Source organism: Nerophis ophidion, linkage group LG02 (assembly GCF_033978795.1).
Source record: "Nerophis ophidion isolate RoL-2023_Sa linkage group LG02, RoL_Noph_v1.0, whole genome shotgun sequence".
NCBI classification, from domain to species: Eukaryota; Metazoa; Chordata; class Actinopteri; order Syngnathiformes; family Syngnathidae; genus Nerophis; species Nerophis ophidion.
In genome coordinates, this window is record NC_084612.1 from 33,230,663 (window position 1) to 33,245,042 (window position 14,380).

The following is a 14,380-nucleotide window of genomic DNA, read 5'->3' on the forward strand; positions in this document are numbered from 1 at the left end:
AATGAATATACATGCATGTTTAACATATAGATTCCTATCTTTCATGAAGACAAGAATATAAGTTGGTGTTTTACCTGATTCTGATGACTTGCAATGTAGTTTTGATAATGTCCACGTTTTCAAATGGAGAGAAAAAAAGTTCCTCCTTTCCGTCTAATACTACATGAAACTCGTTGGTTTTTAACATCTTATTTGTCCAGCTTCCATATTCGTTTTTATACACTTTACAAGAAATACATTGGCGGCAAACTTCGTAGTTTGCTAGCTTATTTGCACTGGCTTCCGGAGACTCTTATTTTGTTAGCGCAGGCGCGATGGAGCGGCACTTTTATTGTGAAGACAGGAACTGTGCGATCAGTCTTTAGGCTTTTGACGGGAAGTACGGTTGAAATAAAAAGTGTCTTTTTTCATTTGCACTTTTGATTGATTGATTGAAACTTTCATTAGTAAATTGCACAGCACAGTTCATATTCTGCACAATTGACCACTAAATGGTAACACCCCAATAAGTTGTTCAACTTGCTTAAATCGGGTTTCACGTGTGACGGTCATGTGACTGCCTGGCTCTGTTTGATTGGTCCAACGTCACCAGTGACTGCATTTGATTGGTGAAACGCAGGCATGCGTAGATCCTATGTTGAAAAACCAAAACAAACATTAATAGATCGATAAAAAAAGTAGTGAGTAGCGAGCTGAATGTAGATAAATGGAGCGGAGTAAAAGTAGCGTTCCTTCTCTATAAATATACTCAAGTAAATGTAAAAGTATTTTGCATAAAAACTACTCTTAGAAGTACAATTTATCCCAAAAGTTACTCAAGTAGATGTAACGGCGTAAATGTAGCGCGTTACTACCCACCTCTGCCCACAACCCTTTTGGCTGTGAGGCAGACATGTTAACCCGATGTGCTGCCAAACGATACCAAAATTGGTGATCAAAAATTGCAAGAAAGCCAGGAGTGCAAACAGAAGTACATTGTAATTTTTGCAAAGCAATAACCATTCTTCTGCATAAACCAGGTAAGTTTTCTGATGTCAGTGTGTGCAAAGTTAACAAACAGTAGCATTTTTGGTCATTAAACAACTGAAAGTATATAAGTCATGAAAAATAAGTGCTGAATACAAGCTGCTAAAAAAAGTGTGAGCACACAGCAGACCCCAACTTGATGCTGTCTTGAGAGCCCCTCCCTGCCTTATTAGCGTGACTCACTTCCTAAAAGGAAATGGCCCTAAGGTCGGCACATTGACTGCGTCTGGGAATGCGTTAGTCCACTGCAATAGTTCTCTTTTTGGACTGTGGGCTGGGGAATACAGTCTATAGGCCAGGCCAGCGGAACATGTGCAAAATACATTTTTTGTGTTAAGTGGGGATTGGATCCTAATTTGCACCATGGGAGTTTTTTTTTTGTTAGTCAAAGTGGCAGCTTGCTGAACCGGAGCACAGAGGCAGAAAAATCAAACACAAAAGCAGAGAGCCACTTACACTCTTCACTCTCCACAGCAGCGTAGTTGCCAGCTTCCTTGAAGCTAATGTTGCCAACGTGTAGGACTCCGGCCACAATCTGAAGCACCATGGCACGGTCCACATCTGAAATGCCAATCACTTTCATGGCATGCTGAGGAGACACAGAGAAAAAGGTCACCTTTTATTGGTAGATGTCACAAATACACTTGCATTAAAAAGCATTAAAACTAAAGCATGGGTAAAAGTGATAACAGGGAAAATTGTGTACCATGGTCTCTTGGAAGTCATTTTTGTCGTCAATGTCTTCCACTTTGTAGGACCCAGACTGGTTGAGGTAAGTGTAATAATCCAAAGTTGTGATTCCCAGGCTATTTTTCTGCTCGCCACCGGCGCCCTCAATTAACTGCACACACAACAACATCATTATCATACAAGTTCACATCTGCATTCAATTTGCTCTTTCGCATTGAAAATACCCAAACAGTATTTTTTTCTTCAAGAAATGCACTCTAAATAACGTCTCTCCAAGTGAGTCAGAGCTTTTCTTCTGTCACTCAAGAGATACCCAAGTGAGCTTAAGATGCTAACTTTGAGGATAATAGTGAACTTTATAAAACAACCGGTAAGCAGATAATAACCTTTTTATAGTACTTTACCATTTTTAAATTCATGATTATAGAACTTCATTGTCATTTTATTTTTTCCAAAGACAGGTTTAACAAAATAACAGTGCTCTATCTAAACTTTGGGTTTGTGTCATATTTAGGTCATCACATTGCATATTTTGAAAATGATCAAATAATTAAGAAAGTTACTTTAGTTGAAGAATGGACACATTCTGACAAAAGCATTAGAGCACAACGGTAACATTCTGTGTAGTCGTTGTTGGTCTGCAACCCACAAAATGGCAGGCAAGGTGCAGGCCTTTTGTTAAGAATCAACCAAGGGAGCAGCATCAAAGTAGAACTGAAATAGTGCAGCAGAGAAGTGCACAAAAAGCTAACACGGACAGGAAGCATAGGGAAAGCCATGCAGCACATAAAAGAACAACGTACAACGATCCAGCCCTGTCCTATAAAGAAAGCTGCTTAAGAGGCATCCTGATTGGTAACCAGGCAAATGTTTCCTAGTTGTTACTGATGGCTTAAACGATACTGAAGCATCGATACTTTGTCAGGGACTGATGCCGTGTCTCTCGATGTGGATGTCACTTAAAGAAAAGAACATGTAACCGATACAGCTGTTGTATCATTTTATGGTAAAGCGGAAAAATGTGTTTGTCATGAGGGACAGCTTGTACTGTCTAAAGTCGGAAGAGGAGGCGTGTTGCGTTTGACATCGGTTTTCTTCTCCTTCATTGATCTAAATGGAACTAAGCAAATGGTCAAATTCCGAAATGTTGGATAATTTTGCTCTTATAGCAACAAATAAGGTAAATGTTATAATTTTGCAGTTTACTCTTTGGCTCATTGACCACAGTTGCGCATTTCATATTCTTTTCTGCACATCTATTTGTAAAAAAAACCCCAAACAATATTTGCACACTATTCTTTTTACTTGCTGATCAAAAGTAATGACTCATATTCCGGCAGATGGTGGATGACCAGTGCAGTGTTAATACAGCTAGTGAGTGTGCCAAACACACTCAGTGAGGCTTCATTTACCCATCACTACTGATCAGGGACAGGTGAAGGAGCCAGCGTTCAGACTAGAGACAAACAGGAAGTGGAAACATCAATAAAAGCACAGGAAGGGAAATAATACAAAACACAGGAACATAAATAAACATGGTGCAAAACCAGGACACAAGTATGCCTTAATAGACCTTTCTTTATGTACTGAGAACTCGAAATGGTGCACTGGAAACAGAAAATGACCTATAATGTCCATTATGTCATGTCTATAATGTCACTTTTAGGCCCAAACAGTGGTTGCTATGTTTGCATCCCAGTCAGGAGATTGAGAGTTTGGAGATAAGTTTGGCCATTTCTGTGTGAAGTTTGCGCCTTGCCCCTGTGTGTGCATGCACGGCTGTGTGCTTGCATGGTCGTGTGTGGCTGCGTACTTGTGTGTGTGTGTGTGTGTGAGAGAGATATTCTTCAGGTACTCCAGCTTCCTCTCACATTTTTTCATCATGCATGTTAGGTTAACTGCTACAGTAAATTGTCCTTAATTGCGAACAGTTTAACTTATTTGTATGAACTATATGTGTCCTGTGATTGGCTGGCGACCAGTCCAGAGTGTATGTCGCCTCTGACCCTAAATCAGCTGAGATAAGCTCTGTGACCCTTTAAAAATGGATTTATGTCTCGAAGGATTAGGAAATAAGTTGTAGTATAATTTTCTGATCTCTAATGTACTTCACTTTTTTAACTGTGGTTGTTGTGTACTTCACTTTTTTAACTGTGGTTGTTGTTAAAAGGATTTATAAATAAATCGATCCCTAAGAGGTGTGTCCAAATACAACCGCCTGATTTTTTTCTCCCAGACACTGTTGGTGAGCCAACTGTTTCCTCATGGTGCAGTCCGGGTCCAAAATAGCCCCCACCTGATAGAATATATGGAAACTCCTCTCGCCAGGATTCCGCATGACGACACGTGACTTCTCCAGAAGGAAGTTGGAGATTTTCCCGCCATCTGGTTCGCCGCCGCTGCTGAACTGGATCTCGAAGTATTTTCCCTGTTGGATAACAGAGAGACGTTTTCAACATTAGATTGGGCTGTATGGAGCTTACATACAGGAGCTGTGGCCTCTGACGTGCTGCTGGGTGTCTGTCAAGTGCGGAGTGTGTGCTTCATATGAACATTTTACTGACTTTCTTACCAGACGGGCAAGTAATGTAATATATTTTCCAGTCGCTTTCAAATAGTGAGTGCAGGACCGACAGAGAACAGAAACAGGATTTAGCCAAAGACGCTACCTCAAAAGTCGGTTGTTGGAGCCAAAATAAATACGACTTATCCAAAAGCGGACCTCAGCTCCCCAACTACTATGTTGTAATTTAACTATTAACTAAACCACACGGGTTTACAAAAAGTTCTGAGTATTTTGAAAACTTTTAAATATTTTGAAGTGATGGTTTAGTTTTTTCAAACATGCATATAAAGTTACACTGAAGTGTGTCTCGTGTTAAGTTACACAATTCTACATGTCTGAAAAGGAGTGTGAAGAAGCAGATCGTATTTAATCCTACTTTTTTTCTGTCACAGCAATTACTAATAACTTGTTCACTTCTTGTGTTCCAGTTTACCATTTTCTTTGTAATATACGATAGAGATATGTAATGGTACAGTATATTAAATTTGTGAATAGCCTTCATGGAATGAAGTGGTAATGCAACTTCAGAGTGCCTCAACTTAAAAGTGTTTTGAGATAAGAGCTATCTCTTTACTAATTTTAATGCTTTGCAAGAAAACATTGATTAACAAACATCCCTGCCATTAGCTGATGTAGCAAATGTCACAGTAAACCCTGTAAGATCCGCTCAAAACATCTCTTCTTATTTGCTAGCCTTAGCTTATAGCTACAGATGGACATAACTTAATTTTTCTAAACATGGTAACAAAGAAAGTGAATGTGAAGTCCAGTGCTGAGAAGACAAAATGGATTATATTCAATGAATCAAACAAAGAAATCATCAAAAACATGATTGATCGAGCGTGGAGCCAACTTGGCAAAGCAATTTAACCACTGCTAGTCTAGCCATAGCAGAATGAGTCTAATGCCAGCCAAAGATGGTAAAATAATATTAAAACGGAAGACATTTACCATTACCTCCATGCTTGGCACTCAGCATCAAGGCTAGGAATTGGGGGTTAAATCACCAAAATTATTCCTGAGCAAGCCCACCGTACTTTAACTTTAACTCTTTTAAAATATGGAAAAGCTGATGATGGCGTGTCCACTCTTTAAGGTAAAGTACTATACATTATTATTACATTACTTCAAAAACTACTGTAGTTGTTAGTGGTGCATTCTATTTTAACATTTTAATAATATTCTTGACTATTTTTTTTTTTAAGTTTGTTTTCCTTTTTAAAATGCATGATAAAATGGTGTTGTTTTGGGTGGAACAAGCAGCACTTAAATCAATTTCAATCAATGGGAAACTCTTTAGAGTTAGTTGATTACGCTCTTTGATTTGAGATAGAAGTGTTTTGAGTTAAGAGCTGTGTCACAGAACCAAACACAGGCTAAGAGTTGACAGTATAATATAACAAATGCTTCTCAATAAGTTAGTGTGAATTATTGTCAAGTCTTCTTACAAATCTACTTGAGTTGTTGTTCCTCACAGTCTTGGCGTTGCCAAAAGCCTCCAGCAGTGGGTTGGATTGCAGGATGATGTCTTTGACGTGCTGCAAAGACACACATGGACATTGTGAGGACATCTTATACACACAGCTGAGTGCATCAAGAGAAAACACCACATTCGCAAATGTCTCTGGAACTTCCTCCTCACACGTTAATGTACAACACACACACAGACAGAAAATCTGGAGGACATCTTACCTGGTGATTGAAATGACAGACTTGAAGCAAAAAAAATAATAAAACCTCGAGTTTTTTACACTGTAGATAAACATATAATCGTAATATTTCCACTAAACAGTACGTCTTTTTTTCTTTTTGCCATTTTTTGGCAACCTTTTCTATAGAATGTAAACAACAGTTTGGCGGGACCAAAAAAAGTTGAGTTAAGCTCATTATCCTCTCCAAATTTAAATGTTATCCCACTGCCATTGCAGCACAGGCATTTCCTCATCACATTTGGATATGTATCCAATCAAGAGACATGGACAGGACAATTGCTTATTTTGGGGGTTAACAGATGGCTAGAAGTGGTGGGCTTTATTAAGAAGAGGCTTTATCTTTTGTCATATAAACACACTACAACAAATTCAACATAGGTAAAATGTACCAAGCAGTTAAAAATATTTAAATAAAAAACCGGTACATATCAGCTTTTTCGTGAACATGACAAATCATTATTATCAGTGTGGTATTTATTACAACTTTACTTTCAGTGTGGGCCCAATCCTTTGCATATGCCACAGGTCATTAAAAAAAAGGTTTGGGTCGCACTTTCGATAACCCTGAATTAGATAAAGATGTCAAAAGCCTCATACTAAAAAAGATATATACACAGTGTATGTTCCCAATAATTAAAAAAAAGGTCTTGCCTGCACCCGAGGTCCGCCTCCTGACACTCTGGAGATGTAGCCCATTATGTATTTGGCCGCCACAGTCTTACCGGCTCCACTCTCACCACTAAAAAAGAGACAAAAACATATTACTTTTGTTTACTATTTTCCTATTCATGTTGTTTGATGTACTGAGTATGTAATAGTGTTATCTTTCGAAACATTTACATAGTACATAGTGCTTCAAGTGGCTTGTTCAGGTGATTAAACCACACTAAGTCATGTAATGTAACGTCAACATCTGACTTAAAGTGTTATTCTTATTTATTATATTTGTAACGGAGAGTCTTGTAAGGTGACAGCTACCTTAAAATGCTGGCATATCTTATTCAACAATTGCACTGTAAAAAAAAATCTGCACAAATTACGGTAACATACCCCCACCCGTGGTTGCCAGGAATTACCATAAAAAAATTGAGGGCCAATTTTAATATGTTACTAATGAGCCAATCTTCAAGTGCATGTCTTTGGATGTGGGATGAAGCCAGAGTACTTAGAGAGAACCCAGCCAGGCACGGAAAGAACACTCCACAGCTAAAGCCCCCCCGCCTGGGAATCGAACTCAAGCCCTCCTCACTTTGAGGAATGAGCGTTAGCCACAGTGCCTTTACTTTCACCAATTTTAATTAATAACTGTAAAATGCCTGTTTCCAAGAAATGTGAGCAGTACATAAAGAATATGTAGTAACTTTCATTGGACAACTCACAACATAGCCTTTCGCAACATGTTCCTTCGAGTGAGCCTTAAATGATGTTAAATACTGGAGCTGCTTGCAAACCGTTCCAACACACTTAAACATACAGGGTGGTTCATTTTGATGCAGTTTTCAATGGAGCACACAGACATAACCCCTCAATGTCTGAAACAACTTGCCACAAAGATAAACAAGAAAACATGTTGTTGAACAAAAGTTAACTAAGCTAATGCTTTAACACAAACCTCTAAAGCAACTAAGGTACGCTGTTAATTCAAATGTAAAATCTGCAAAATCTTTAATTTAGACAAAATAATGATACTCCTCTCTGAGCTGCTACCTTACCGTGGTAGAGGAGTTTGCGTGTCCCAATGATCCTAGGAGCTATGTTGTCTGGGGGTTTTCATGCCCCCTGGTAGGGTCTCCCAAGACAAACAGGTCCTAGGTGAGTGATCAGACAAAGAGCAGCTCAAAGACTTCTATGGAATTACAACGAAATGAACCCAGATTTCCCTCGCCCGGACGTGGGTCACCGGGGCCCCGCTCTGGAGCCAGGCCCGGAGTTGGGGCACGATGGCGAGCGCCTGGTGGTCGGGCCTGTTCCCATGGGGCCCGGCCGGGCACAGCCCGAAGAGGCAACGTGGGTCATCCCTCCAATGGGCTCACCACTCATAGGAGGGGCCATAGAGGTCGGGTGCATTGTGAGCTGGGCGGCAGCCGAAGGCAGGGCACTTGGCGGTCCGATCCTCGGCTACAGAAGCTAGCTCTTGGGACGTGGAACGTCACCTCACTGGGGGGGAAGGAGCCTGAGCTAGTGCGCGAGGTAGAGAAGTTCCGGCTGGATATAGTCGGACTCACCTCGACGCACAGCAAGGGCTCTGGAACCAGTTCTCTCGAGAGGGACTGGACCCTCTTCCACTCTGGCGTTGCCGGCAGTGAGAGGCGACGGGCTGGGGTGGAAATTCTGGTTGCCCCCCGGCTCAAAGCCTGTACGTTTGAGTTCAACCCAGTGGACGAGAGGGTAGCTTCCCTTCGCCTTCCGGTGGGGGGACGGGTCCTGACTGTTGTTTGTGCTTACGCACCAAACAGCAGTTCAGAATACCCACCCTTCTTGGGTACACTCGAGGGAGTACTGGAAAGTGCTCCTCCGGGTGATTCCCTTGTCCTACTGGGAGACTTCAACGCTCATGTTGGCAACGACAGTGAAACCTGGAGAGGCGTGATTGGGAAGAATGGTCGCCCAGATCTAAACCCGAGTGGTGTTTTGTTATTGGACTTTTGTGCTCGTCACAGTTTGTCGATAACAAACACCATGTTCAAACATTAGGGTGTCCATATGTGCACTTGGCACCAGGACACCCTAGGCCGCAGTTCCATGATCGACTTTGTAGTTGTGTCATCGGATTTGCGGCCTTATGTTTTGGACACTCGGGTGAAGAGAGGGGCGGAGCTTTCTACCGATCACCACCTGGTGGTGAGTTGGCTGCGATGGTGGGGGAAGATGCCGGACAGACCTGGCAGGTCCAAGCGCATTGGGAGGGTCTGCTGGGAACGTCTGGCAGAGTCTCCTGTCAGAGAGAGTTTCAATTCACACCTCCGGGAGAACTTTGAACATGTCACGAGGGAGGTGCGGGACATTGAGTCCGAGTGGACCATGTTCCGAACCTCTATTGTCGAGGCGGCTGATTGGAGCTGTGGCCGCAAGGTTGTTGGTGCCTGTCGTGGCGGTAATCCCAGAACCCGTTGGTGGACACCAGCAGTGAGGGATGCCGTCAAGCTGAAGAAGGAGTCCTATCGGGTTCTTTTGGCTCATAGGACTCCGGAGGCAGTGGACGGGTACCGACGGGCCAAGCGGTGTGCAGCTTTAGCGGTCGCGGAGGCAAAAACTCGGGACATGGGAAGAGTTCGGGGAAGCCATGGAAAACGACTTTCGGACGGCTTCGAAGCGATTCTGGACCACCATACGGCGCCTCAGGAAGGGGAAGCAGTGCACTATCAACACCGTGTATGGTGCGGATGGTGTTCTGCTGACTTCGACTGCGGATGTTGTGGATCGGTGGAGGGAATACTTCGAAGACCTCCTCAATCCCACCAACACGTCTTTCTTTGAGGAAGCGGTGCCTGGGGAATCTGTAGTGGACTCTCCTATTTCTGGGGCTGAGGTCGCTGAGGTAGTTAAAAAGCTCCTCGGCGGCAAGGCCCCGGGGGTGGATGAGACCCGCCCGGAGTTCCTTAAGGCTCTGGATGCTGTGGGGCTGTCTTGGTTGACAAGACTCTGCAGCATCGCGTGGACATCGGGGGCGGTACCTCTGGATTGGCAGACCGGGGTGGTGGTCCCTCTCTTTAAGAAGGGGGACCGGAGGGTGTGTTCCAACTATCGTGGGATCACACTCCTCAGCCTTCCCGGTAAGGTTTATTCAGGTGTACTGGAGAGGAGGCTTCGCCGGATAGTCGAACCTCGGATTCAGGAGGAACAGTGTGGTTTTCGTCCTGGTCGTGGAACTGTGGACCAGCTCTATACTCTCGGCAGGGTTCTTGAGGGTGCATGGGAGTTTGCCCAACCAGTCTACATGTGCTTTGTGGACTTGGAGAAGGCATTCGACCGTGTCCCTCGGGAAGTCCTGTGGGGAGTGCTCAGAGAGTATGGGGTATCGGAATGTCTTATTGTGGCAGTCCGCTCCCTGTATGATCAGTGTCAGAGCTTGGTCCGCATTGCTGGCAGTAAGTCGGACACGTTTCCAGTGAAGGTTGGACTCCGCCAAGGCTGTCCTTTGTCACCGATTCTGTTCATAACTTTTATGGACAGAATTTCTAGGCGCAGTCAAGGCGTTGAGGGGTTCCGGTTTGGTGGCCACGGGATTAGGTCTCTGCTTTTTGCAGATGATGTAGTCCTGATGGCTTCATCTGGCCGGGATCTTCAGCTCTCACTGGATCGGTTCGCAGCCGAGTGTGAAGCGACCGGAATGAGAATCAGCACCTCCAAGTCCGAGTCCATGGTTCTCGCCCGGAAAAGGGTGGAGTGCCATCTCCGGGTTGGGGAAGAGACCCTGCCCCAAGTGGAGGAGTTCAAGTACCTAGGAGTCTTGTTCACGAGTGGGGGAAGAGTGGATCGTGAGATCGACAGGCGGATCGGTGCGGCGTCTTCAGTAATGCGGACGTTGTATCGATCCGTTGTGGTGAAGAAGGAGCTGAGCCGGAAGGCAAAGCTCTCAATTTACCGGTCGATCTACGTTCCCATCCTCACCTATGGTCATGAGCTTTGGGTCATGACCGAAAGGATAAGATCACGGGTACAAGCGGCCGAAATGAGTTTCCTCCGCCGGGTGGCGGGGCTCTCCCTTAGAGATAGGGTGAGAAGCTCTGCCATCCGGGAGGAGCTCAACGTAAAGCCGCTGCTCCTCCACATCGAGAGGAGCCAGATGAGGTGGTTCGGGCATCTGGTCAGGATGCCACCCGAACGCCTCCCTAGGGATGTGTTTAGGGCACGTCCAGCTGGTAGGAGGCCACGGGGAAGACCCAGGACACGTTGGAAAGACTATGTCTCCCGGCTGGCCTGGGAACGCCTCGGGATCCCCCGGGAAGAGCTAGACGAAGTGGCTGGAGATAGGGAAGTCTGGGCTTCCCTGCTTAGGCTGCTGCCCCCGCGACCCGACCTCGGATAAGCGGAAGATGATGGATGGATGGATGGATGGAAAATAATGATACTGTACCGTACATTTTTGAGTATTTGCTTGCTTGTGACATTACAGTATTTGCAAATGCATTGTACAATTTTTCATTATTCTCAGAGTGAATTAATGTGTTATCTATGTATAATAACCATAGTAATTTAGGTAATCAACTGTTTCTTGGTTTTACTGTTGCTATTTAACAATTGCTTGCCTTAGTTTTAAACAGTCTTTTTTTAACAGTGTTCAAGGAATTTCCAATGTTAGATTTTTTTTGTCTTCTTTTCGTTGTTCTGTATTATACTGTTTTTAATGTAACCTTGCTGCTGCCCTCTTGGTCAGGTCTCCCTTGGAAAAGAGATCTTTGATCTAAAGGGGATTTTACCTGGTTAAATAAAGGCTAAATAAAATAAATAAAACTGTAAAAGTAAATTAAAAAAAAAATAAAGGATGACAGTTGACATAGTGCAAGGTAACTATATAGGAGGAAAGGACAGCAGCAGGAAACTTGGGAGGTACTTTTGTTTATGTCTAAATCTCCTCGGACAGAACATTGTCGTCAAGTGCTCAAAAAAAATCAAGCGCACACTTTCTGCCTTCACATTGACAATGGTTGTGTCTTGACTGCGCTAAGAAAATTAGGTTCTGACAAAAATTTTTTTACATCTTTAGATTATTATTTTGCACTTGAAGAAACAATACACTAAAAAAATTTGCAGTGGTGGAATATTGCAGTACTAGGACCTTTCAACTCCCTTCTTTTAAAAAAAATTGCACTTTTGAGACCCGAGAGTCTTGCTTACATTTCAAGTTTAAACTATCCAATTTACAAGTTTGCACTTATAGCCTGTTTATGCTGAAGAAAACAATTTTGTATCAGAGTTGATACGTTTTCAGTTATATTATTATTATTATTAAGTTTAGATCGAATCAAATCACGATTAATAATTTTGGAACCTTATAAATCGATTTAGTAAATTGGCCACGATACCAGTCTGTGGAGTGGGGCGTGGCCCATACGTTCCCTGCGGGCGGGGTATGTGCAGGGGCCAGCCACGAAGCGGCAACAGGTGAGTGGATACCTCAGCTGGAACGAGTTATCTAATCACCTGTTCCTTTATTTGGCAGCTTTGGAGACTATGAGAGGGCAGAAGGAGGCAGAGAGCTGCACAGCAGGACGAGAACTGTTGTTTGGGAGCTGAAACGCAGAAGCCGAACTGTTGTGTGAAAAAAGGAAAATAAAACTGTGTGAAACTCTGAAGCTGGCAGTGGTGTGATCCTGTCTACCCGACGAACACGGGAGGGGAGAGGAGGAAACCTTCCACACAGTCATAGTACTGACATAAATGACCATTTTTAACCAGCAGAGCTACGTTCGATAACATAAATTTAATACGTAGTCTCAAGATCAAACTTGAAAGGGAGTATGAAGTAGTTACCATGGCCACTGCCGAAAAGGCTGCGACGACAAAGTAACAAACTCTTGACTTCCTGAGTAAAGACAAATATCCAAGAAAAAACGAACAGGCAAAAATAATCACTTTAGAGGTGGTTAAATGTATTGCTTCTAATAACCAACCCAATTTGGTTGTGAAGAATGGGGGGTTTTGCCGTCTTGTCTTCTACAACAGATGTCTTTAACAGGTGGACCATAAGGTAATTTTAAGTACTGTAGGGCGGTCGTGACATTTTTTTTTTATTTGACTTTTTTATATTCTCTCAGAAATGTCTTGTCTTTTCAAAATGTGCCGTTTTGTGGGCGTCTTATTTATGTCCTGAAGCCCTGTAATGTTTGTCTGATCTTGAATGGGATTGTGCTGAAAAGTTTTATTTTCCTGAAGGAACTCTCCTGAAGGAATAAATAAAGTACTATCTAATCTAATCTTTTCAGGCCAATCCCCCTTCGACTGCATCTCCTTTTCGTCAACCATGTAGTAACTTTTAGAGCTTTGAAGTCGACACAGATATTAATCCGAACTCCATGCTAATTCACATTACAAATGGCAACGGTGCCCCACAACAAGAGAATAGAGAAAAATAAGGAATTTATTGACTACAACTTTGTACGATATATAAATAAAAAAGGGTGGACTTGCGCAAAGCTCTTCGGGTAAACCCCCACCATATATGGAGATATCAGCTTATGTCCCAGTAACTAAGGCAAATTAGGACACCAAAATTTCAAATGGCTCATTTATGAAAAGGAAAAAGTGTTTAACCAATATCTCCCCTACGTCTCTATGGTTTGAAATACTATTTTCAGGAGTTATGGTATCCCAAATACACAAAAACAGGTGCAACTGGTATGAAAAATTGGTTTGACAGTTAAGTTCTGGTTAAAGCATGCCTACATACATACTACATTCTTAAAATTAATAAATAAAATGGAGTGGGACAGGCGACGACATGATTCTCCTGTTGAGTGCACGCTTAGTGTTCATCTCTATTCCCATACACTACACACTACTTTCCCTCATTGACTTTCAGGTCACAGTTATTTAGACGCTTGTGGCTTGGCATCGGACGACTGCTGTTTTTTCTCCTGCGCCTTCAAGTTGAGCTGGCTCGGTAAATGCTGTGTGAGAAACACAGCTGCAGCCTGTTAGCGGCGGCCAGAGGAAGTCATGGGAGCCACTCTTCTATTAACCCTCCCCCTGTAGTCCAGAACCTCGTCAGCTCGGTCAGGGCCTCCTCGCAACACACTTAAGTGCTCACGGAACAAGTTTTTTTATCTGCCTTCTATTTTTAAGCAAATAAGTTATCGGCGTGGTGGGAGTTAATTGCAGATATTTATCAACCAAACCAAGATAACAATTAACTTCCATTAATCATTACTGACATTAACTCAAAAGGGAGACAACAGCAATATGTAACCTCACAGAACTGTGTGATCTATAAATTATATTGAACATTTTTCACACCTGGATGAAGTATTGTCTGGTTTCATGTTGTCTTGTCATTTCCTGTTTTATTTTGAAAGATTAACTCTCCCTCTTGTTTCAGGTCACTTGCCCTTCCTCCTGTTTCACTCGTCTGATGTCTCTCTTGATTGCCTGATTGTGCGCTCCTGTCACCCTTCCTCATGTGTATAAATGTCTGGTCCTCCTCTTGTCTTGTGCCAGAGTATATCGTCTCGCTACGTGCCTCCAGCCCTGTCCACAGCCTTGAACCAAGTTTTGCTAAGTATTGCCTTGCCTTATTTATTGATTTATTTGTTTCCTCTGAGAAAGAGTGATTTTGTTTGCTAAAGTTTTTGGTCAAAAATGATGTGTTTAATTTCAGTGCTTTGCCTTCCTTTTTTTCCCCTCCTCTTGCAGCGCTTTACTTTGTAGTTATCTCAGCGTTTTATAG

The 14,380-nt window shown here is 42.9% G+C and overlaps 1 protein-coding gene across 3 annotated transcripts in view; it reads right to left on the minus strand.

Annotated features, from left to right (window-relative positions):
• myo1ea (myosin IEa) overlaps nucleotides 1-14,380 on the minus strand; it is a 118,338-nt gene that overhangs the window by 48,192 nt on the left and 55,766 nt on the right. For all 3 annotated transcript variants that reach the window (XM_061882102.1, XM_061882095.1, XM_061882089.1), the window contains exons 5-9: nucleotides 6,646-6,733; nucleotides 5,731-5,820; nucleotides 4,013-4,144; nucleotides 1,733-1,867; nucleotides 1,483-1,615 (exon numbers count right to left, since the gene is read on the minus strand). In XM_061882102.1, coding sequence (XP_061738086.1) covers nucleotides 1,483-1,615; nucleotides 1,733-1,867; nucleotides 4,013-4,144; nucleotides 5,731-5,820; nucleotides 6,646-6,733 — 578 coding nt within the window. The remainder of the gene's footprint in view (nucleotides 1-1,482; nucleotides 1,616-1,732; nucleotides 1,868-4,012; nucleotides 4,145-5,730; nucleotides 5,821-6,645; nucleotides 6,734-14,380) is intronic.